The following is a 25,738-nucleotide window of genomic DNA, read 5'->3' as shown; positions in this document are numbered from 1 at the left end:
ATTATTTGTTAAGGTAAGCTTATGGGGGTATTTTTAATTATGTGAATTCATTACCAGAATAATAAGTAAGTAATTTTAAAATATCATTTTGTTTTTGTGTTGATTATAATTATATTGAATAATTGGTTGATTAGACTGTATAGATTTTATATAATTTAAATATGATCTGATAAAAACAGTCAGTCTAAGTCTCATTCGTTATCTTTGAATTTGACTATTTTGAAAGTCTCATATAGTTAATCTATGAAAACTTATTTTATATTAACTTCTTCAAATAAGTAATTTAATTTATCGTTAGATAAACTAATAAGCTAATAGACCAATAAATTAAATTTTATTTCAAAATCTAACTTAACATTTAAAAAAAATTAATTTCATGAGTCATTTATTCAAATTCTCTTTTATAATAAGACCTTTAAATGTGTCAAAAATTTGTGTAGACTAGTATGCTTAAATTACTAAAAATGTTAGCAAATTAATGATTTAACACAAAATACATAATTTAATATAACAATAACAATAATAATAAGAATAATAATAATAATAATTTCTTTATATTTATTTATATAGATTGATTTGATAAATCTAAAAGACTTTTTAAATGACATATAATTTTATTTATTTAACTAAATACACTTCCAAAAAAAAATTCATAATGTGATATACGTCTCACCTAGACTAAAATATAGGTCCATATTATTTGTCTACCCTATCCAAACATGTGCTTTATGTTTTTTTTTTCCAAGTAGCATCACGTTCCACATCAGCATTTGGTTTAGACTAAAAAAAATGACATGTAGTCATTATAATGGTGATGTGTGCATGACAAAGTTGATGATGTAACAAAAATAAAATAATTATTTTTTAAAATTATTTTAAAAAAATTAGAAATTTAAAAAAAAAAAATATTCTTAGAAATTCTTCCAACTAAGAAAAATAAAATCCAATGCAGTCTTTCAAATTTGACACATTTTTTAATTTTCTTAAATTGGTATTTTAAGTTATATTTCATTTAAATTATTAGTCTTTTTTTCTCCTCGTCACCTTCTATTATAAACTTATTGTTTCAGACTGAGATTCATATTTAAATTTATGTATATTTTTGGTTTTATCTTTAGATTTGCTTTTGTTTTTTATTTTGTATTTTTTGGGTTTATATTTTAAGTTTATGGTGAATATTGATAATGAAGAATATGAAGATTTTAATTTATGTTGTTGGAAGAAGGAAGAATATGAAGATTCTAAATCTCTCTCAATTGTGATTAAAGATGGATGAAGAATTTTTTCTTGAAATCCTGTGAAAATAAAAATAAAATCAACAACTAATTTGTACAATTTGTCAAAAATTATTCTTGAAATCCAAAAAAAAATCCTTCTTGAAATCTCCATGACATATACAATCAGAAAAAAATCATTTAAACCCATAAAAACAAAAACAAAAATATACATCTAGTTTGTGTAAAAAAAACATCAATATTAAAAATGAGTTGTACAACTCATTTATTTTTAGTGGATTTCTCTTTATTTACCACAATTCATTTTTTAACTCTTGTGGAATGATGAATTTCTTATTTTGATTTTCTCTAATTCATTTGCTTTAACATTTTGGATTTTTTTATTGGTAAAAATATGAATATTGAGCGAACGAAAATTGGTTTAAAATTAGAAGATTATTATTGTATTTTTTCAAAAATCATAAGACTAATATGTTAGTATTGTAACTATCACATGATATTTTTTAATAGAACTAATAAAAAATACATTTTTTAAAATAAATAATAACATAAAAATTATTGTTGTAAATATGGTGTCAATTAAAAAATCAAATTGAGAAAAAAAATATATATATAAAGAACTTAGCCGAAAAGTTGATCAAATATAAAAAACTATGACTAAGAGTGCAATTTAGTTTTTTTTTTAAATGTAACTGTTTCTTCCAAGCCCATTGGTTTCCTTTCACACTGATTATTAAGTGTCATTGACAGTTGGAGCAACAATCCATTTCCTTTCAAAGATGTTAATTGAGGGAGTATTTGGGTAAATATTTTAACTAATTATTTTTTTTAATAAACCCTATAGAAATATTAAGATTTGAAAACAAATTTATTTTTTTGTTAAGAAAAAGTTGTGTGGTGTTCAATTAAGATTTTATGGTATTCATTTTGGATAACTTGAATTTGTTAAATAAATTGTAGAAATTTAATGGTATTTAATCAAAGATTTTTTATAATTTATAGAAAAATTTGTGATATTTAAAAACTTTCAAACTTTAATGGATTGTTTTTTTAAATATATTTTATTGAATTTTGTTAGACTTTTTAGTAAATTTTTATTAGAATTCTATTTTCTCTACCACATGAAATTTATTTGTTTCTTATTTCTTTCATGTATTATCATCTCTCTTTTCCCTCTATCTATGTCCTCTCCTTGTTTGTCTCTTTTCTCATTATCTATCCTTAAAGTATGTAATGCATTTACATTTCTCTTTTCATCTTCCATATTGTGTTATTTCTCTTTAGCTTCTTTAGCACAATCAAGATTATTGTTTTTACTTCTTCTTATATCTACATAAATATCGTGCAGTTATGCTTTTACTCTTAATAGTCATCTAAATGATAATTTTTTTGCAAGGAATCACTACCAACACAATATCAAAGAATCAAAATAATTTTTTTCTTTTGATTTTTTGTTAAACAAACAAACCTATTTCATTCATGATATAATAATTCATAAAAATAAATGTTATTCTTACTAATTCAAATAATAAAGTTATATTTAATATTTTAATATGTATTTATTTATTATGTTGTAATTATTAATATGACTCGTGTTATGTGTACATATTAATAAGTAAATATTTTTTTAGTAAAAAGTGAATCTTTAAATGACGACATTTCATGGAGTATTATAATTTATAAAGTATGAGATATTATGGTAATAATGTTCAAAATATAACTGAGTTGATAATCTTTTGTATGCATTATTAAAAAATTTAACTGAGATGATAACGATGATTGATATAATTTTAAATGTCTTAAGAAAATTGTTTTGATTTACATTTTTCATTCAACTATGTCATTTTTTTTTCTTATTTATATTTATTCACTCTTGTAAATTTGAATGTATACTAAAATTTTAAGAGATTCTTTGAAATTCTATAAATCTAGGAAGTCTCTTTAAATCCTTAGAATTCTTTTGATATAAATCTATAAAAATCTAAACTTCAAAATCTTAATAGTAAAAGTCTCTTAAATAATCTCGTAACTCATTTAAATTCTAATATTGTCTTTTAAATTTTACAAAACTTTTTTATTTTAAAGTAATATAATTAAAATCTCAATCCAATACAAAATTTCAATCCAATACACCCCATTATAATTAGATGTACACATTAAAAAGTTATTTATGTTTTTGTACTAAAAAAAGTTGTTTATGAACATCTCACTATATTACATGTGACTTGAAAATGTGTTTATAAACAAAAGATATTTATTACTTTACAAATTTTGTAAGGATGAATTAAGTTTAATTCAAAAACATAAGATGAAATCAAAATTCATCTAAGATTTGTTGAGTCCATGCTATCACACTTGAGTCACACTCCGTATGTTCAATTTTAGACATGCGAGTGTGTGTTGATAGTCTATATTAAATTAAAAAAGAACTAAAAGAAAACAAAAAATAAAAGAGATGAAAACCATATACTCAATATTTTAACTAGGTAAGATTTAAAAGAATCTTTCGATCATAATTTTCGCTGCAACATCACGCTATTTTTTAGGGTATCACGTCTATAAATACGGACGTCATAGTTTTTTCTAAAAAATGTCAAACTCTTATAACTAAATTGAACCATACCCCTTAAATTAAACTGACTTAAATATATTTGACTGCAATATCTTAAATTTTTAGATCAATATAGATACACACAAAAAATGTGTTAGATTAAAATGTGACTGGTGTAAAACTTCTTTAAACATCCTCGGCATCCCTATAGACAACACTAAATTTGTATAAACTTCTTTAAACAATATTTATGCAAATACCTATATTGTAAAATTTAAAATTCAGATAATCCATCCGTGAATTAAAATACCAAAGTTAGGATGGTTTAAGCTTATCCAATTTGAGTAAAAAAAGAAAAAAGCTTTGCCAATGATTATAATAAAAAAAGTTTTGCCAATTGATCCGTGCAATAATAGGTGTTGGTAAATTGAGAGTTTGAATAGAGAACAAATAATAATGAATATGTACTACACTGACACCAATGTTGGGCTTACTCTATTAAAAGGATGCTGATCGGAACAAGCATGTGCTATACATTGCTACCCATTCTTTGTGGAGAAAATTATGGGGTGTGGTCACGTAGTCCTTTGGATATATAGGACATTAGGTTAGGACCATTCTCTATAACTCCATCACCTAATTGGCATATTGGTTTCACTAAAGTTAGAAACTTTTGATTTGTCACAAGCTTCATTACCCCTTATGCTCCTTGTATTTTAGGACTATCCGTCAAATCATTTCAATATAGCAATTACAAACGAGTTACGAGGGTTGTGCTTATTCCCATCACTCATCATTATATAAGATCTTTGGTATTAAATATCCTTTCTATTTTTTTCTTATCGTTTATCATTTCTATTACTATTTTTATGTATATTATATATGCGGTGTTTAAATATTAAATTAAATACAAGTTCAAAAATAAAAATAAAATTTTAAATTAAATACATAATTTTGTAAGTTTAAACAACTTGAGCTAGTAGAGAAATCATTAGTCAAAACTACCTCAATCAAATTGTTATTCCAACAATCAATTGTGAGGACCAATTTTGATTTAAAGTCCTAAAGATTATGGAAATTTATCAAAAGATACTTATAATATTCTTCTTAAGTTCTACCTCAACGGATAAATATTAATATTATTACGTTGAACGCATCTCAAGTTCGTACTCGAAACTCCGAGTTAATTATGATGGTATTTACCATTTCTTCTAAAACTAAAAAAATATGCTTACAAAACTCTTCAACCTACTAGTTTGAAGTTTAATTGGAGTAAAAAATTTGGAGTGACAAGGGATATAAAATTGGCTTAGTGGCTTTGGTGAGAGAGTTAGGGAGTTCAGTGATAAGGATGTCGCAAGTTTGATTATCACTCTGATTAAATACTAACAATATTAACAATAATGCTCTCATGCTTATGAAACTATAGTTTATCTTTCTTTGATTGTGATATTACTAGTTATCATATATTTGGCGTATTATGATTGACTTTTCTTCCATTTCTTCTATTCTTATAGTTGTAGCAAAAATTAGAGTTCTTAAGTAGGGGGTGTCGTCCTCTCTATTGTCACGCATATAATATGGATTATTTGGTTTGTTTGTCACTAGTTACCGTTTAATAATAACTTCATTAAAATTCAACACGTTATTTAACAGGTTTCTTCGGATGTATTTCTTTCAGATAGATTATCTAAAAGAGTTTCATCTTCATCAATGCATGAACTCTCTATTCTAAAATATTTTTCTATTGATTGTCATGCTTCTAAAATCTCTGTTATTATATAAGTTAATTGGTTGAAGTATTTTTTGTGGTTAGATTAAATATAATATTGAAGGACTTCTAGAGATAATCTTGAAATTTCTGCTATTGATATAATTTTTAGGAATTCAAGTGGTGTTGTTGTGGATTGTTTATTGAATTATTTAGGTGTTGCTTCATTGTTTCATATTAAATTTTGTGTTGCAAAGCATGATATTGAGATTGTTCATTCTAAAAGATGGTTTCATCTTTGGATAGAGAATGACTCCTTGTTGATCATCCAATGTTTCAATAATTCAAATCTTGTGTCGTAAAAGTTGAAGAGTAGATGATTGAATTGTATATATCTTACAAGATGTAGTTTCATACCTCTCACATCTATAGAAAAGACAACATGTATGCTAACAAACTTACTAATGTTAATTTTTATTTTTATTGTTTTAATTTATAGAATTTATTGTCGTGTTGTATTTGAAATAACTTTTATTGCAATAGTTGTAATCTTCCTTTTTTTCCATTTTTATTAATTTTCCCCTTAGCTGCTAATAATATTTATTTTTTATCACTTAACTCTTTTTTCTTTCACCTTAATTTTATTCTTTTAGATTATATGGATAAAGTTTATAGTAAAATAATATTATCCTTTTTTATTTTCTTAATTTTGATCTAATCACTGCAAGTTTTTAATTTTTTCTATTTTTATTTTAAGAAAATTTTAAGATAATATAAATAATATGTGATAATTTTAAAATATCAACATAGTTAAAATGTCAATTCGTTCGTGTCATGATTTTGCACTATAATTCTTGCAGAAAATAATAAACGTATTGACTGTAAAAAAAAGTACAACCTAACCTATCCTAACCAATGATCCAAATCAACCTGATATTTTCACATTCATATTGGCTTAATCAACACGTGTCATTGTCATATATGGACACAAAAGAGGAATGTTATCATGAAGGAATCGTACGTAATATGCTTAGCAAACTAAACAAGTTTTAATATCCAATCACCGACTTCAAATTTGTCCTATGAGATATGCATGTCACTTTCATATATTTCACAATCAAAATAAAGATTGCAACTTAATATCAATGAGGTAGGAGAAGTAAAGTTGGATACGCAACTCGTGGGATTTTGTAACTCACTTTCATGTTGGGTCCTATAAAATTCTTTTTGCTGTATTGTCTCCACACAATATGTCCAATTCAAGCAAAATATTCCTATTTGATTCCTTTTCCTTACTTAATAATTGTACTAATGCTAAAACCTTTTTTTTAAGTAAAAGAAAATATTTTAATCAAACATAAGCCCACACTCAACCACTTTTCTAAAATTTGGATTGGATCGGCCGGTTAAACCGGTCCGACCAAGAACCGGTTGAGTGAGCGGTTCGAGTGGTCCGAGTAGGTGTCGAAAAAGCAGGGGGAAATAACTTTACCACTACGTTGCAAGCTGTTGATAGTATTAAGATTCTTCTAATAGTATATATAATATATTTAAACCATATTACATTTTAATTTTTTTACAACACTATCATGACTTAATTTTCTTTTTCAGACCATCGTTTATGTATTTAATTGAATGAATTGAATTAAAAAGTGTCTCTCATCTATTTTTTGTTACTTTAATGATAGCATAGAACTAAAATGTTTTGTTTTTTTACCTTTTCAAATTAAAGAATTAAAATATTTAAACCATTATACCATAGTTTTATAATATACATTTACAATTTTATTATTATGTATATAATTTTGAGATAATTAGAGCTCTTTAATATTATGGATATAATAATTTTAGAATTTTTTTATTAAGTCATCTGATTCAATCGAGTTTAATATATATACAAAGATATTATAAAGATTGGTTTATATGAGAGAGTTCGTCCAATTTAACCCGTTTTAACCATGTGGTTGAATCAGTGACTCAGTGGTTCGATCAAGATTCTGTAATTGCTTAACCTTGTCGAATCGATGAACGAGTCGATTTTAAAAATATTGTACTCAACGATGAAAAGATCAATAATTCAATTCGAATCTTCAGTGATAGTCAGAACGACATCGTTGAAAAAGTACATGATCGGTCCAACGTATTTGAAGGATTAAAACAAAAATTTCAAATGAAACTTTTTTAATTTTAATAATATTATTTTATTGAAAATATTATACATATATATATATATATATATATATATATATCTTAGTTATCAATTATTATAATTTTAAATGCATAACTATTTTTGCTAATGTAAATTTTTGTTATGTAGACAAGGAAGGAGTTTGATCAACTGTTAGACATAATTTTGTCAAAGAAAAAATAAACATCATTGTAGTCAATTTACTAATAATTATAATGTATGACTCATAATAAAATACATTCGTGGAAAAAAACCAGTGTGAAAAATGCATGTTTTGATCCTAATACCTTGCTATTGATATTCCTTGCAATACAACTCAACCACTGCTATTTCATCGTCGATTAATAGAATCGAAAGTATAACTTATATTATTTGGAGGCTCAAAAGTTTTAAGTCGTTAGTCTCACTTGCCTTCGACTTAGCCCGACTTTAAAGAAGTATAGCAGATCAATTTTTGTTGGAGTATATCTTTAAACACTTTGACGCTAAAGTCAGTAAAAGTTGAAGAGAGTGATTAAAAATAGTTTTGAATTAGAATGAATTATGCACTTTACACCTGAATAATTTAAATTTTTATATGGAGAATTCTTTGATGAGGTATCTCTAGAGTCGGTCAGACGGTTGCGGCATCCTAAACGGGATTCTCGAATGACCATGTGAAAATTGCAAGGATTTGATAATGGATGGATATTCGGTTGCAATGTAGGTTCATAGAGTTGACCTATGTGGCATATATGGATCTGTAAGGCCAGATATTAAGGCCCATTTAGCACTCGAATTCATTTGATTATGGATTGGGTGCACTTTAGAACAACCAAATTAGGAAGAAATAAAGTGATGTGTTATTTGAACATAAAAAGAAATTGACATTATATTCAACACTGTATAAAAATACACCATTTACAACTATTAATGTGATTAAAAGAGAGACATAATAATAATAATAATAATAATAATAATAATTTTAATATCCACCACAGTTTAGCAGTAACTATTGATTGATGATTACCATATAAGAGTATGCATGAAATTGAATATAAAATTTTGAGTTGATATGATAGGTTACATGGATAAATACAGATGGAAAAGAAAAGGGAGGTAAATCTGTATGTGTTTACAATGGTAATGGGAAAGTGCCTTTGTTATGTGCTGCTGGTGCTTTTGTTGGATTAGCACTTGCTTTGGTTATAGAGCATACATACATGTTGATAGCTGTGAGTAAATCATCACCTTCTTTGATTAATTGGGATCCTGATTCTCCTTCTGCCAAATCCTTAACATGGTTGGCTGGTTTTTTCTTCATTACAACTTGGTAAGATAAATGTATTTTAGTTTTCATGTTGTTGATTTTTATTAATTATAAAAAAAAAGTTGGAATTGAAGAGATTTTGTTATGTATGTTACAGGATTTGTTTTGCAGTTGCAGAGATATTATTATTAGCAGGACTAAGTGTAGAGTCAGGACATTTAAAAAAGTGGTGGAAACCAAGAACAGGTTGCTATAGCATTAGAGAAGGTTTGTTCTCATCTGCAGGAGTGTTTAGTTTAACAACAGTTTTCTTAGCTGCTGGTTTATACCTAACAGCACTTCGTGCACAAAGAATGTCAGAGGAACTAGCACATGTTCGAAGAGAGGTTCTTGAAGCTTCTACCTTCTATGCTTCTCCACCAAGATCACCTCAAAGACATAATAATAATAATAATAATAATAATAATAATAATAATAATAATAATAATAATAATAATAATAATAATAATAATAATAATAATAATAAATTAACAAACTATATAAAAATACAGTGTTCGACATCCTTTTCTGATGTCTAAATAGCATTTCTCAACAAAATATGATTGGGACAATGTCATCCAACCATCCATAATTCTCGGTATCTTTCCATATTTAAAGATTCGGTAGTAAACAACCTCCGTTTGATAATAAAAAATGAGATTAATTACGTTACCAAAAGCTTAATAAAAACTCCATTATTAAAAATCTGAGTCCCCATTGATCCACTTTTTCAACATTAATTTTCAAATTTTTTTTGAAACTTTCTAATTTCAAAATTTCAATAAAAACTTTGAATTTTGTTGTTAGAAAAAGACAATTTTTTTTTCTGAACAAAAAATTGATTTGTTTTGAGAATTTATTTTTCAATTTTTCAAAAAAAATGTAAAATAATAAATTTTAATAAAAAAATTCTATTTTTCTCGAGATTTATTTTTAAATTTTCCATGATTAGACCTATAAAAAATAATTTTTTCTTGAAATTTTTTTTTTCACCCCCAAATACACTTCCAGAAGTTCAAATCCAAAAATTTATAAAACAAATCAACATTCACCTAAAAATATTTTCTCCGTAGGTTTACAACTAGGGATTTAATAGTGGGCTTTTTATGTGGGATTTGGGCCTATTTCTTTTACAGCTCTAGACTGCTTAGGCGTATGTGGCTAGTCATGAGCAGCCCAATTACACTTACGCTGAACAAAATTATCACGTCATCTAACTCGAGAACACGATGAGAAGCTATTAACTCTGGTTTAAGCATCAGACTCGATAATTACTGGATGAAGACTATACTCACTAACACACTAACCAAATTAATCGATAATTTGATACACATAATAGCGTTTCCACTCTCAACTTGAATCATATATAGGCTAAGACAATCTTACCAACAACATCCTTGGTTCCTATTATCGCATCTAAAAGTCGTAAAAAAATTTGGACTTACAGTCAAAAGAGGAACACAAATAAAAAATTGAGTTTAGGAATAAATGGACTAATAAGCATTAAACAATCCGTGGATACCACAAATATGGTATCACATTTTGATGATTTCACAGCAAGTATATGATATGAGATTTGACTTCGAGAATAATTTCTTTCTTTTATTTTATGTAGAAAAACTAGTTGCATTGTTCAATTTGAATCTATTATATTTTTCAAACTACTTTTACTTCCTTCCAAGCATTTTGTATTCTTATAACTGGTCTAGTATGATAGACAGGTCTTAAATTCATACGTGGGAGTAAACTATGTGAGTAGTCCATTGAGTGGCATGCATTTGAAAACTATGTTGATATAAGCAATATTAACTAATTAACTTTCACATTATCTTTTGAGAAGCTCGTAAAGGCAAAATCTGCAGCACATAAAAGGCATCTTAACCCTACCTCCTTCCTAACACAAAATTCTCTTCCAATGTTGAGGTAGAAGAGATAAAAAAACGAAGCAATTTAAAAGCGATCTTTGTGTTGCTAAGAGCTATCATCCTGTGCATCAGATGCGGATTCTTTCAAACATGTCCTCATAATCTTAGCAAGCTTCGCACAAGCATCCAAACACAGCTGCATCCCCTGCATTAACTAAATGTTAATGAGAGCTCACTTCATATCTATTTGTTGTATTGTCAACATATTACACATTGGGATCAAAAGATATGACAAGATATCATACTTGCACCTCTATATCAATTGGTTAGCATTGACTCAATTGAAGTCATTTTATGGCAGTCCAATGAGATGGCTTCACAAGTATCTAGATATCAAGGTTTTAAAAATAAGGCCTACTACATCATGGACTTTGGTGCTACTGCGACTGCGATTGAGGTCACATTACCTTTGATTCTGTACAACATTAAGGATCACAATGCAACCACAACTATAATTTAAAAGAGACTTCTGAGTAAAATAGCAATGCAACCACAACTATAATTTAAAAGCGACTTCTGAGTAAAATAGCTATGCAACCATGCAATCCTCAAAGCACAAAACATAAAATGATCCACTAAGTGTTCTTTTTTCCAATCACTAAAGTGAGAAAGCATCCTGAAGTAAATTCACAACTTTAAATAGGCATCACCTAAAATAAAAAATATTAAAAAACATCAGAACAGACAAACCTCGTTAATCTTTGGAGTGGACCATTCTCCGGTAACTGTCAGTTGGGTGATTTCATAGCGAGAAGGCATGCAAGTAATCATTATGCTTCCATCTTGGCAATTTTCCTCCTCCGAAATAGGATCAATGATGAGGTTCTTACCAAGACATGACTGGAATCATTAAAAAATAGATGTTATATATGATAAAAATGAATTAAATTAGACGCTTCAGCAGCAAAATAAGTATGTCATGAAGGAATAGTTCATGGCAGGGTCATAACAAGTAAAAGCTCAATGGCCTTCCTCATGAAGATCTCATTTTGTCATGATGATTTGGTGAAGAAAGAGTCTAGGATTAACAAATCCATAAAAACGAAGCTCAACCAATAAAAATGGCAATGCCAAATAAGAAATTATATCAGAGTATGATACCCACAGAATTAAAAAAAAAAATTGTTTACCAAGTATTTTCAGGCTACAGGACAGATGCATATATGAAGAAGTAATTTAAAGATGCACCAAGCACCCTACAAAATAAGCACAAACTACAGAGAATTGCAAATGTGATTAAATTCATACCACAGAAACTGAGGCAACAAGGTCATACATCAGTATTCCAGCATCTGCCAAGGCAAGACTAGCACATGATATGACAACTGGGAGATCACCTGCCACCAGTATAATAATGTAATTATTGCTAGAAACTTTGCAGAAAATCAAATAGAACAGATTTTGCTTAAAAATCTCAGTTAAATTGCAACTCTGACTGCTCCAATAATATTATATAGGATCATTCACTGTTCCTTCTTAGTTCTTACAAGTATAAAATCCAAAGGAAATTTATTGGATGATGCATCTCAGACAAGTTCACTTGGACTACCGCAGAAGATTATATCCCTACCTTAATGTATATGGTAAAGGTGTCCAAAAAACTACGAAAATATGTATTGAAATATGAGACACAAGCACCAAATGCATACACGGATTTTATCATGCACAATATATGCCTTATGTACCTGCAACTATCTCAAAGAGTACTTGGAATACACTAATTTTGCTGCCAGTAGATGAAAGTAAGAATATATAATCAATTCTCACAAAACAGAAGTCCGGGCAGAACTTACCAATACCTATACAAGCAATTCAACTAAAAGAAACTATGATTTCTTGTCTCCCACAAGCTGTACCCATACCCAAGAAGTATGGGAATAATCTTCAGTACTAAGGCTGCCAGCTAGATTCAAACCCCCTCATCCCAAATGAGTTCAATGTTCATTCATATGCAGCTTTGGTTGCAAACAGAATCACACCTCATGATTAACTAAATGAAAATGTATTAAAGCAAAATACCTCTTCACATTAACACAAGGGAAGGAGGAACATACTTTGTTGAAGCATAGCAATCACTAGATGACAACAAGGTAAACAAGAATAACAATAAACTTAGACTTCCATTTCTATTTTGTTTTGGTAATGGATATTCATCACATTTTTATCCATATAATTTTTAATCTAACCATAAAAAACAATATCACTATGAATTAAATAGAAATCAACAAGAAATTATAAGCTTACTTCCACTAGATTCCAGCACCAATGCAAAGACATCCACAGTGGTCTTGGGGAAACTTTCCAATATTATTGCACCCTCCAAAGCTTTATGAAGCATCGAACTGTACTCTTTGTGGTCTGAACCCTAACTTTGTGAGATACAAGATATTAAATGCACTTAAAATAACCAAAATACAGGAAAGGAGTCAAAGAAAGCAAAAATTACAACATTTTATATACCTGCCCACGAACCGGAGTTGCAAACGTTGTATAGCTGACATTGCAATTCAGACGCCCTGAATCACTATACATCATTGCCTTCTTGCTCTCTCTTGGCCCAAAACTATATTAAAGCAAAACACATCAGGCAGAGAGAATAACAAACAAAAACCGAAGAACACATGCTGATTGAAATATGAAGTAACTCTTTTGTAAGATAAACGAAAGCACTCACACAGACACAATGACCTTTGTATTTCCAAACTCAGCATATGCAGATCCTGATGCAGCATTCACAGCACCGGTCCTGAAAACTGCAAATCACAAAAAATAATAAACTAGGGTTGTCCATCGCAGCAGCTATTTCACAAAACCAAGATATTTTATTATCCATTAACTTATTTAGCATGCAATGAGAATCTTGCATTCATAATTCGGTCAAAACAATAGAACGGTATTGTTACTGCGTCAGAAATAACCATAGACTTTTATACATATATAAAAAAAAGATTACATGCGGGTCTACACTGGTGGAATCCGCGGGCATCGGGTCGGATCCAATCTTCCTTAAAAAGTGGTGGTTTGTTTTTACCGGTTGTCTGACACGGCGAGTATGTTGCCGGAGTCGTTCCACCTTTGGCGGCCATTCCCAACGGCGGTCGTCTCCACTATGTGTTGCTTCACTTTTTCTGTTTAGACTCACATAACATTAGTACTACAATTGGGCCTTTAATTTCGCTGGGCTTATCTCAATTCTATATAGAACTACAAGTTGCTTGTATTTTCTTATAAACCAGCCACCCAAAATATTTCTTTACAAGAGTAAACTTTACAAAAATATATATTGGTAAGTTTTTCTGAATTTTTAAATCAAATTCCTGAAAGATAAAAATTATACTCTGAAATTGATACAATTGGTGTATTTGTTTTAGATTTTTTATGAAATTATTTTTTAAACTACAAATTATTTTTTATTGTTTAAATAGTTTTTTTTTACTATTATTTTTTTTTATTAAAATATTTTTTTTTCTAATTTTTTAATTATTAAAATTGTATTTTTTTATTAGGGTTCTAATTTTTAAGATTAGAACAGACCTTCGATATCTATTACTTGCATATTTTTGTTATGGTTTATTTATATGTTTATTTTGTTATGGTTTATTTATATGTTTATTTTTCAAGATGACGCGAAAATTATGAAATGGTGAGAGAGATAGAGATTGGAAGGAGAGAAGGAGATAAGAAAATATAAAGACATATGCGTATTTAAAAAAATTATGTATTTAAAATATGTTTTTACAAACAAATATATATTTTTTAAATCATTTTTTATGTCTTTTACGGTAATTTTGTAATTCAAAAAAATTACTTTTATAAAATTGTATACAAACAAGTTAAAAAAAAAAATTATAATAGTAAACAAACAGAAATTAAAAAAATAATTTTTAAAAAAATTGAAAAATAATGTATAAATTATTTAAAATAAAAATCATTTTTATTTAAGTTCAAAAAAATGCATCTATACATGACAGGTGTCAACTAACTATAGAGTGTTAATGGCCAATTAAAAATAAAATACAATACACCACTCAATTGACAATATTTTACATTCTAAATTTATTATTAAATATCATGCAAATTCTTTATTAAATATCATGCAAATTCAAAAAAATTCAAATGATTCATGAAAGATTAATGAAGACTAACATGCAAATTCAAAGATAAAAGATAACCATAGTGTTTATGTGTATTGTAATTTTTTTTGTAATGGGAAGATTAATTTTTTGTAGTATTTTGTGAGTAGTACCAAAATGAAAGATATTTTGCTACTTGATACAACAAAATTTACATAAATTTTTAAATATCATGTATTTCATATAAATAACATACTATGTTGAATAATAAAAATAAAAATTCATTATTAAGTTACTTACTCATCTTTACATTTACTAATTTACTTAAGTTATATATGTCATGTCCATTATTTTAAAAATTCTTATTTCATCTGATCTAATTATTTAATTTTTTAATAATTATTGTTTAAAATTAGAAGCAGTGTTTTATAATAAGTTTTGTAAGAAATTTTTTTTTTTAGAGAATTTAAAAGTAAGGCATCATCATTAAAGAGTGGTGTTGGAGTCATGTCTTTGATCAGTAACATTGACCGTGTAAGAAAATAGTTTTTAAGTTAGATTAGGATTAGATTTTTGTTTTTTTTTTTGTTATAAATTGTTTTTTTAAGTCAATTTATGTATTTAATATTAATAAAATTTATGAGAATTGATATATATATATATATATTAATATAACAATTTATTTATTAAAATATATATTATTTTCGTGCGACGCACGGGTTAGTTCAATATTTATTTTAAAGATAAATATTAAAAAGGCAATTAAAGAGCCACTTTTCTTTTAGGCAATTTTTTTTATTCTCTACTTTTTTTGTCATCGACGGAAAAAAATTTGTTTGGAGTTTTTTTTTTCCAGTCCTCTATATGCATCATTTTTCTCTCATTTTATTAAAATTAGAAGTTAATTTTTGCATGTAATAATGATTTAAGATTTTATGTAGAATAATACTAATAGCAGACACTATTTTGGATTGTTAAAATCTACATAGACTTTACTAAATTTATACATGACTCACATGATTTGATGCGATTTTAATTAGTTAAAAAAAATGTATGTTAAAAAGTGTATTGTATTTCGTGCTTCTCTTTTATATATATATATATATATATATATTAATTTTTTATTTTTTTTTGCTTATAGTATTCATTTTGTGTGAAATGTAAGCTAAATTTGTCAGCCGTGTATTGAGAACATCCATAACGATAAAAAAGATCGATGTGTATAACTTAGAGTGAATTTTTCTATATGTATAATATTGATGATATAAACATGTATAGCTTTTTTCAAATACTACTGATACAAGATTTGAACTATCAATTCTTGTATGCAACTACAACTGTTACATATAATTTTAGAAAAGAGTAGTAACAAAGTTTAATAATTATGCAGTAGGGTAAGAAGCTTGCATTGCTATGCCACACAAGCCTTCTTTAGCAACAACATTTCTCTCCATCCTAATGTATCCTTGTTCTCCCCACTGTGTTCCCCAAGAATTCTTCACCAACCAATATTTAGTTCCATCCTCACTTACACCATAACCTACAGCAGTGACACCATGATCCAACTCAGTGCCACATGTTCCAGTAAAAACACCACTTGAATAAAACTGAAACTCAGATCCACTAGCATCAATAGCAACAGAAATTGGTTGATTAGCAACAGCTTTGAGTAGTGCACTCTCACTATTGGCAGGTACATCTTCATACCCTTTAATGCTAGCTACATGGTTGCCTTCTGCTTTTGCATTGCACGTTCCATCAACACCTTGATATGGATACACAACTTCTGTGGTGAGTCCTTTATTTTGTAACATAAATTTGAAAGCATCATCCATTAAACCTCCTTCACAACCTTGGTCCACACCTTTTATATCACAATCAACAAGCTCTTGTTCTGATAAAGAGACCAATTTTCCACTACTCAACTTTGTAATTCCTTCTGTTGCTGCTACAGCAGAAAATGCCCAACAACTCCCTAAATGATCAAAATACAATTAAGTGTTAATTAGTGAGTTTCAAATAATCATCAAAAAAACATATATGTATTTTAACATACCACATTGGCCTTGATCCTTAATGGGTGTCACAGCTCCTTTCTGTCTCCAATCCAATGCAGCTGGCACTGATGTCACGTGCTCGTACTTAAAAGTTGGTGTCCTTGTTATTGTAGAACACATATGACCCTTGAATTTATTCCTTGTTTTGAATTCTTCATTTGTGAGATCAGCAAATTGGTTAATGCCTAGTTTGTAAGGTTTGTTTCCTCCTTTGTTAAAGGCTTCTATGAATTGAACATTTTCTTTGAATATTTGATATCGTAATGCCTTCTCTTGAGAGCCCTTGTAGACTTTACCATTTTGAGTCATCCATTGCTCATACCTCTCAAGCAATGAAGCATCTTCTAGACTGCGAGCATTGGTCTCCAAAGCCAATAAGCCAAACACAAGAAACAAAGCTAGTGAAGTGAAGTTGAAAATATTTTTGAGAGCCATGAAAACAATTTCTTGAGTGCTTAGTGAAATGTAAGAATGAAGTTGGTGTGTTGGTTCCTAAGATCACCTTGGATATTTATATATCAAAAAATTATGTGTGATCTTAACATATATGATATGCTTGTGGATGACAAAATTAATGTCAAGGCTACAACGTGAGTGCCGTATTAGAATCAAACAGTGTCTATAATGACACATGATGGAAGCATATGTAGATGGAATTGGAACAGAGGTCTTCTATCTAATAAAATAGAATCAACTCACATATTTCAATTTTGAATTACTAATTTTTTTCTTTTAATTATTTTTATGATAACATTTCTTATTTTTCCTCTAAGCTTCAGTTTGCTTGTACTTTAAAAATAAAAATTATATTTTTTTTTTATATAAGATTCTTTTTCCTTCCACTTGATCAACTGTTTGAAATTAATTTTACTTTAAAATTTACTATTTTTTTCAATTTCAGTTTTTTTTATTCCTATGTTTACTATCTAGAGAGTGATCACTTAAAATATTTGCATGTGCAGTTTGTTCTAAAAAATTTCTTTTATAATATTTTTAAAATTTAAATTCAAGATTATGCAATTATGTGTGTGAATGTGTAGCGATAATTATACTATTCTATTTATTAAAAGAAAAAAAAGTAAATAAATATGTTTTTTCTTCTCGGTTGGAAAGTAATTAAATAAGTTAAGACATAACTGACCAAAAATGCAGTCTTCCCATATTATTATATGCCAGTCACACATTTGACAAGAGATGAGGAAAATTAGCAGCTATAGCAACTAGTTCCTTGTTGCAAAATGACAAGCTTAACTTCAAAGAATTCATAATTATGCTAAAATAATCTACCCCCGTCAATTAGCTACTAAAAAAAGTAATCTATTTATAATATATTAGAACAATATTAAAACTCTATTAAATGATACTTCGCACATATACATGTCACTTTTTAATATTTGTATCACATTACTTATATTTTTATGTAGAACCATTCATATGTCTCTATAAATTTATTCAATATCTTCTATTTTTCAATTAAATTTTTACATTTCACACATCATATATATGTTAAAAATATACACAAATTCCTCATAAAAATATTCTACCATCATCCCATTCTAATCAATTTTCATGACTCCTCTTTTTTTTTTTTTTAGGAAGGCTACTCCTTCATTTCTAACTTTACAAATCTCTGCACAAGAAGTTGGTAACAAAATATCCTACTATTATTTCATCTTAAATGTTTCAATGATCATTTAAAAATATAAATTGTCCACACAAACTAAGCAAAACACCTATATATATTGTGTTTTGAGACATTGTATTGGACACTAAAGACAAAAAACTTAGAATCGATGCAATATCCACACATTTTAAAGTTACATAATTTGAATCTGAAAAACTAAATTTATAAGAAATAATTAAAGTATTTGCAGTTTTCTTTTATTGTATTAAATTTTCATTACATATTTGGTATTCTTTGAATCAATATATATAACTTATGTCCTCAAATTAGAAAGAAAAAAAAAATGTTTTAATTTACATATTTGATTTTTTTAATAATTAATAATTGATTTTTTGATGAAGTTATTTGATAAACAATTGAAACTTACATTGGACAAAACACAATGTTTCAACAAATTAATTCATATGTAACATTATTTATAAATTTAAAATCAGTTATCTTTAAAACTATTATTTTACTTTTAATTTTGCTTCACAAAATAATGAAATATCCAATATAATTTATGCATAGTTAAAAAATCGTCTTTGATACCACCCTTTTCAAGTCACATTGAACTTTTTTGTAACAAAAAAAAAAGAGAGGACCGTTTCCGTGATATTTAGACTCAAGAATGAGTTAAACTCATTTAAATTCAAATTTATTTCAAAGTGAAACAACTTACATTGATCATGTCTCGTCTATGATACTCTTAAATGGAACTTGTGTTGTGTATTTGTCAGAAAAAAATATATATATCATGTCAATTAATGAAATCAGATTCTTCTCCAAATAAAAGAACCAGAATCAATATCACCTATAATCATCCTAAGCTTTTCTGTACAAGAATACATTGAATATATTTTTGTGCTTATAATCTAACAACACCTATGTGCTCTTCATTTCATAACAGAACTTGAAAAGTGTAGAACTTAATCTCAAAATCAGATTGCATAATCCCTTATAATATCCCATTGAGCAATGCGCAATAAATAGCGATATTCAAGGTGTGTGTTTTCCTCATAACTATATTACTAGTCCAGTCCACATCATAAATTCTTCAGTTTTCTGCTTTTTCTGCATGTAAGGTGTATCTTTTCAAAGAACAGTGCCATTTGTCATGCAAAATGATTCAAACCGAGGCTCGGTTATGTCTACCATTTCCTCTTCGGGTGCATGCCAGCCATCAGATTTTGATGTCAAGAGGATCAAACTTTCCATATACTCAGCTGAAACTTCTTTTTCTTCTTTATTTTTGGTCTCAACACACAGATTGTGTTCAATGTCTTGTGACGATGAATTATGAGTTGGAAATTTACTTGATGGAGCTCGCCTAATCATTTCTGCATTCTCTGGTTCCTTTACATGCCCATAAACAAAAACAAAAATATCAGCATATGGTTATTTAATGCAACAAGACAATGATTTTTGAAGGCAGCGTAATATAACTAACATTTGGGCTGGCAAAATATTCATCAAATCAAAAAAAATTGTAAAATATGAAACTTCAAAATATGGTAATGAATGTCTTCACCTGAAACAGGCTACAGGGAATGCTTCTCCTCCTCTTTGATTTTCCCGGGGAAATACTCGAAAGAATTTGAACAACCTCACTCATGGTTGGTCGAGTTTCAGGATCTAGGAGTAAGCACTCTTTTGCAAGGTATGCCATTATATGGACCTCTTCTTCTGGGAAGTTTCCTTTCAATTGTGGATCAACTAACTCCGTTACTACCCGACTACTATCCTGTAAACGAGGAGAAGCCTAGAACCGAAATTCAGGCAACATATATCAGTACTCAGGTGTCCATAATCTTTCCTGGTTGAATTCATCATAGAAAGTAAGATATGCAACAAACTCATAATGAAGCTAGAAATTATAAGATTGTATAAGAAATGATGATTAAAGAAGGGAGACTCGGCAATTATAAGGAAGATCCTCATGAAAAATTGTGCCGTAGACGCATAGTATGTGCATCAACTTGAGCACAGTGAATACATTCCTCATGAAAAAAAAATGTAAATTCAGGCGAATTTTATCATTATGAATTTAATTTAAACTTTAAAGTACCCATATAACGAGACTTTCTTCTTTGCCTGTAGTTTTGTGGATAGGATGTCGACCACTGATAAGCTCGAGAAGAACCACACCAAAACTGAAGACGTCTGATTCAAGTGAGGCTCTACCAATGATAGCATACTCGGGTGCAAAATAGCCAAATGTCCCCTGCATTCTTGCCGGAGAACCTGGACAGCTTGGTAGGTCATCAGATCTCAAATTTTTAGCCATGCCAAGATCAGTTATCTGCAAGTTGATTATTGAAAAAATTATATAAATATACCTAACGATTAAAGTGACAACTATCCCCGTAGGCAAGAAAGTTGTTAAAGATTTAAGTTCAAAGCCACCCCTAACTACACATAAGCGTTTATTATATAAGTGTTTATGTATAAGTTATTTCTATAACAAAATGATAAAATAAAGTCAACTTATTCTTATATAAGTTGTCTCAGAGAGCTTACGAAAATAAGTTGAAAAAAATTGTTTCCATAAGTTATCCCAAACAGTCGCATAAGTATTTATGTCTACATATAAACTCAAATAAATCAATCCAAACTGGCCCTGAAGTATCTTATTGTTATCATATCATAAGCCAAACTCACTTAGACTACTAAGCATGCATATCTAAGGATATTATCTCCTCTAAAGAACTACTATCCAGACAGAATAATCAAAATTCATACTTTTGCTTGCCAATTTTCATCCAGAAGAATGTTGGTTGATTTCACATCTCTATGAAGAATTCTTGGAGCAGCTGCTTCATGGAGATATTCCAAGCCCCTTGCTGCTCCTATTGCAATCGTAACACGAGTAGTCCAATCCATGTATTTTCCAGAAAGTCCATCTAAACAGTCTCTCAAATTTCCATTAATCAAGTACTCAAATACTAGTAACCTTTGAACATGTTTTCCTTTTGATTCTAAGCAGTACCCAAGCAAAGGCACCAAATGACAATGATGAAGTCTAGATAATAGTTCAATCTGCACAAACAAAAACATTATAATCATTAAGACTATTGTACAGAAATTGTAGAGTTTTCTTCTAAATCAAAACATGTCTAGCATTGCTATCGACGCAGAAGTTATAACAACAAAGAAGAAAAAAGGGTCGTGGGGATTTCTCTTTGTTTACAAGGGAGATAGAGTTTCTTTTCTTTCAACAAAATTGTATTTGTTCATGCCATGCCTTATACACAATGTATCCCCAAACGTATCCGATAACTAATTTTTTTAAAAATAACTTTAACATTTCAGATATTTCTGAGATGCATATCCGAGAGTATCCTAAAACTAAGAATATCAGTGTTCGATACCTATCCGATAAGGATATGTCGCCCATTTTGGAGTATCTGGGCTCTATAGTACAACAAAAAAGAAAGTCTTAGGGTCATCTTTTATCATGAGGTTATGTAACATTACAACATAGTACGACCAGCCAGAGAATACTGAATCACTGATATTGCAAAATTAGGTACTACCTCTTTGAAAAATGAAGAGTCTGCTTCTGGCCCTCCTTGATCTTGTAGTCGCTTAACTGCGACAATATTACCATCTTTCAACCGACCTTGGTATACGTAACTACTTCCTCCTACTCCGATCAGGTTGGAAGCTGAAAAGTTATCAGTGGCACTTTCCAGTTCAGAGAATGAAAATTGAATAATATTTCCATGAAAAGTTTCCTTTGGGCTCCCAAACAAAAAGGAGGCTTTCTGAAAGCATCCTACATAAAATAAAAGTATAAACTAATCAAGAATTAATACATTATGAAAAATGAACAGAACTTTGGAGTTTTCATATACATTTGTACAACTTGCCTGTGATATGATAAATAGGAGAATTTACAAAATGTTTTGTCTCTGTCACTGAAGAAGTTCCTGTTCTGTGACTTATAAGTTTGGTGGTACTACCACTACTTGTTTCCTTATCGGATGAGAACATTGGTGATTGAATAGGACATTTGTCCCTTCTGTAGATGTAGCATCCAACTGAGGCGAGAAGCGCAATGGTTGTGCATATAACACATATTAAAAGGATAATTACAACAATCTTGCTGGAAATGTGTTTCTTTGAACCTAATGGCGTGCTGACAGTTCCTGCATAGCAGTAAAATTTAGTGAAAGAGTATCTTGATGTAGGAACAAACCAATGGTTTAGTATGTTAGTTGAACGTAAATATGCTGAAAATAGGGTAAAAGTTGAAGAAAAAAACTTCACACTTCACAACGAGAACTAAATAATTGTTTTTTAAGTATTCACAAATAAGAGTTGTATCAGAAAACAAATCTTAGAGTGTTTTGGTTCTACAGTGGCAGAAATTGATTTTGGTTACATGTTAGTTGAACGTAAAGTGACTTATGTTCGGATACATTCACTTAAAAGTCAGTTGAACAATGAATTTGAGACTAAAAATCATGTTTAAAGGTAAAAGCTCCAAATCAGCTTCATGTTAGAATCATGGAGTCAAAATAAATTGTATCGGAAAACACCTGAACATGTCAAAATCAATTTCATGTCTATAATAACTTTTGTCTCTCACATATGCATTTAGGTTCAGTGTACAATAACAACTAGTTTATCATTAGTCCATCTAAACCTTCTTCAGGAAGCCATAATTATGGTAACTTTTGATATTGAAATTTAGGATTAAAGCAAAAGATAGAAAGAGAAGGATACCCCATGTGCAGTTGCAAGCATGAAAGCACTTAGGGCTATGACCATCTTCTGCCACTTGGGGAAATCCATTGGGATCACATATGCATGTCCATATGGATGCACCCTCTACATCAAAAGCAAAGCAGTTATTATCATATATTGTTATTATATTCAAGCTGTGATCGCTATCTCCTAATTTCACATAAAACAAAACCTCTAGCAGCATACCCGAATGACAATCACATGACTTCGAACAATTAGCAAGAGAGTAGCTTTGGTTCCCTTCAAAAGAAGAACATCTACATTTCCACTTACTTATGCCAGATGTATCAGAAACCTCATCTGCCAAAAAACAATGCCACACAAAGAATGAAAATGAAATAAACAAAAACAGTGGGAATTGTGATTTCTGTCTTAAGTCCTATCGCTGAGATGTGTTGGGGAGCGTTCCAAGATCACAAGAGACTTTGACACCACATCTCAACCCAAAACCTTAAGGCATTAGGTATATAAGTCATCTGTGGGATTTAGCCACTCACACTTGAACCCAACAAGAAGAACATGTAAACATAGAACAGGGAAATTTCATAAACATCAACATTAAAAGAACATAAAACTAAATATTACTTATTCCATGAAATTCCCCTTATATATATTGACCTAAGCTTCAATGCATAAATAGAGTAAGCTACTAAAAACAAATATGATCTAAAACTGTAATACTAACCACAAAAGGAAAGTTGAATCCAGAGCAAGCTAATAACAAGAGCAAGAACAATTTCAATCCGCGACTTCATTTATTCAACCCCATACGCTACAAGTAAAAGAAAGGAAACCATTTATCAAAACACAAATATTTGGGCAATAATGTTTCCTCATGTCATGAAATAAAGCATATATCTAAGATTATTTTCTAAGACAGTAAATTCATGTACTGACACACACAAAAATCACAAGCAGATGATGAGCAACTTCGAGATCATATATGAAAAAGAAAAAACATGAAAGTAGTATCAATTGGTAACCTGTGGAAATGAAAAGGTAAAGTGATCCACAAGATAAACTAATCCAAACCAACAACTCAGAAAAACACAACCAATTTTTCAGTTTATATATCCTATGCTGCAACCACTTTTCATTGACTTACAAAGATTTTGTGGCAAGTGTATCTAAACAAAGTATAAAAAAGGTAGGAAGGAACACATATCATCTATCAGAGTCAAGGTTATCCATCTCATTACTACTAAGTACTCAAAGCATTGAACTTTGAAAACGACAAATAAATAAGAAAAAGGAACAGATACAATATATTGGTTAAAAAGCATGGTATACACATAAGACTTGAAAACATCAACATTTAGTAACCAGGGCCAAGAGTAGTTCTGAGTTAGAGTGGAAAGGAAAGTCAAAAACTGATTTGCATGATCATTCAGTTGAAAGAAGACATATGGACCATTGGTCTAGTTGCATCATAAATCAAACAATAAATGTAAGTCAGTGAACTGGTAGAATAGAAACTCACTTGATAGTTGGTTTCAGAATTAGCTTTCAAAATCATATGTATATAGTCTTTGAATGAATTGAATTTCAGCAACTACCAAAAAGTGACCATCATAGTTTCCACCTATAATTCTGCAGAGCTTTTGAAAATCATGATCTAGCCATAAGAAGTTCATTTTGAAATTTTTATAAATCAGCAAAAATTATAAAGTGAGAAAAAAGAGCTATGATAAATAAGCACGTGACAAAGAAAAGACTAATGAGTAATGTTTAGAAGGGTTTGCAAAGTATAAATTTTTCCACTTAAATCACAATTGATTTTGCTTGTTTTGGAAAGAAACTAGTTCATTAAACTAAACCAAAGCCAGAAAAAGAAGTAAATTAGAGGAATGGGATAAATGTTAACCTACCTTTCAGATTTCAATATTATGAAATAATTAATTAAAAGAGGATAGAGACTGACCTTAAATAGTTATATATGCCATAAAAACTACACAAACATTTAGAGATGAAATGAAGCTTAAAAAAAGGAACTATTTAGTCCACTACACCTCTTTATGAAAGTAACTCCTTTGCTAACTGAAAACAACCCCTCAACCTCCAAATATAATTTATTTTGGAAAACTTAAGGGATAATTATTAATAGGGGTATCACAAACATTAATAATAATAATAAATTAACCAGGAATAAAGTTTGGTTAGAACCAAATTGATTTTATTTACATCAAAGAATATGATTTGGCATGTAGAGGTAACAGCTAAAAAGATAAAGTAGTCTTTTGTCATTTCTTGACTGAGAAGATGAGAAACATAAAAATAAAATAAAAAAAGGAAAGA

The 25,738-nt window shown here is 29.0% G+C and overlaps 4 protein-coding genes across 11 annotated transcripts in view; 1 reads left to right on the top strand and 3 right to left on the bottom strand.

The window, feature by feature from the left end:
* The first annotated feature begins 8,674 nt into the window (after positions 1–8,674).
* LOC101488785 (uncharacterized) lies at positions 8,675–9,512 on the top strand. The gene is made up of 2 exons (XM_004506034.4): positions 8,675–8,997; positions 9,092–9,512. Exons 1-2 carry the CDS (start codon positions 8,888–8,890, stop codon positions 9,510–9,512), a joined length of 531 nt encoding a protein of 176 aa, XP_004506091.4. The 5' UTR covers positions 8,675–8,887.
* A 1,251-nt stretch (positions 9,513–10,763) lies between these two features.
* On the bottom strand, positions 10,764–14,093 carry LOC101497104 (exosome complex component RRP41-like). 2 transcript variants are annotated; one of them, XM_004505967.4, is made up of 7 exons: positions 13,852–14,093; positions 13,573–13,651; positions 13,359–13,461; positions 13,143–13,263; positions 12,147–12,235; positions 11,589–11,738; positions 10,764–11,043 (listed from the first exon to the last, which is right to left on the bottom strand). In XM_004505967.4, the coding sequence occupies exons 1-7, from the start codon at positions 13,982–13,984 to the stop codon at positions 10,945–10,947; spliced, it is 774 nt and encodes a 257-aa protein (XP_004506024.1). In that variant the 5' UTR covers positions 13,985–14,093; the 3' UTR covers positions 10,764–10,944. The 2 variants fall into 2 exon arrangements, with proteins under 2 accessions (XP_004506024.1, XP_073225682.1); XM_073369581.1 differs by lacking the exon at positions 10,764–11,043 and adding an exon at positions 11,087–11,313.
* Positions 14,094–16,194: 2,101 nt separating this feature from the next.
* On the bottom strand, positions 16,195–17,522 carry LOC101497436 (senescence-specific cysteine protease SAG39-like). The gene is made up of 2 exons (XM_004505968.3): positions 17,028–17,522; positions 16,195–16,946 (listed from the first exon to the last, which is right to left on the bottom strand). Exons 1-2 carry the CDS (start codon positions 17,461–17,463, stop codon positions 16,354–16,356), a joined length of 1,029 nt encoding a protein of 342 aa, XP_004506025.1. The 5' UTR covers positions 17,464–17,522; the 3' UTR covers positions 16,195–16,353.
* Positions 17,523–19,309: 1,787 nt separating this feature from the next.
* LOC101497772 (receptor-like serine/threonine-protein kinase NCRK) overlaps positions 19,310–25,738 on the bottom strand; it is a 7,550-nt gene continuing 1,121 nt past the window's right edge. The window contains exons 1-11 of one of the 7 annotated variants that reach the window (XM_004505977.4): positions 25,365–25,503; positions 24,924–25,033; positions 24,129–24,215; positions 23,630–23,743; positions 23,423–23,527; positions 22,564–22,842; positions 22,228–22,469; positions 21,434–21,730; positions 20,760–20,993; positions 20,223–20,453; positions 19,310–20,047 (exon numbers count right to left, since the gene is read on the bottom strand). In XM_004505977.4, coding sequence (XP_004506034.1) covers positions 19,787–20,047; positions 20,223–20,453; positions 20,760–20,993; positions 21,434–21,730; positions 22,228–22,469; positions 22,564–22,842; positions 23,423–23,527; positions 23,630–23,743; positions 24,129–24,198 — 1,833 coding nt within the window. In that variant the 5' untranslated portion in view covers positions 24,199–24,215; positions 24,924–25,033; positions 25,365–25,503 and the 3' untranslated portion in view covers positions 19,310–19,786. Of the gene's footprint in view, positions 20,048–20,222; positions 20,454–20,759; positions 20,994–21,433; positions 21,731–22,227; positions 22,470–22,563; positions 22,843–23,422; positions 23,528–23,629; positions 23,744–24,128; positions 24,216–24,426; positions 24,710–24,733; positions 24,880–24,923; positions 25,283–25,311; positions 25,332–25,364; positions 25,504–25,738 lie in introns of those variants that run through there. The other 6 variants (XM_012717343.3, XM_012717345.3, XM_073370350.1 and 3 more) reach the window with 6 other exon arrangements.

This window comes from Cicer arietinum, chromosome 6 (assembly GCF_000331145.2).
Source record: "Cicer arietinum cultivar CDC Frontier isolate Library 1 chromosome 6, Cicar.CDCFrontier_v2.0, whole genome shotgun sequence".
In the NCBI taxonomy this organism is placed as follows: domain Eukaryota; kingdom Viridiplantae; phylum Streptophyta; class Magnoliopsida; order Fabales; family Fabaceae; genus Cicer; species Cicer arietinum.
The sequence above is the reverse complement of the archived record's forward strand: the minus strand, read 5'-3'. Positions and strand labels throughout refer to the sequence as shown.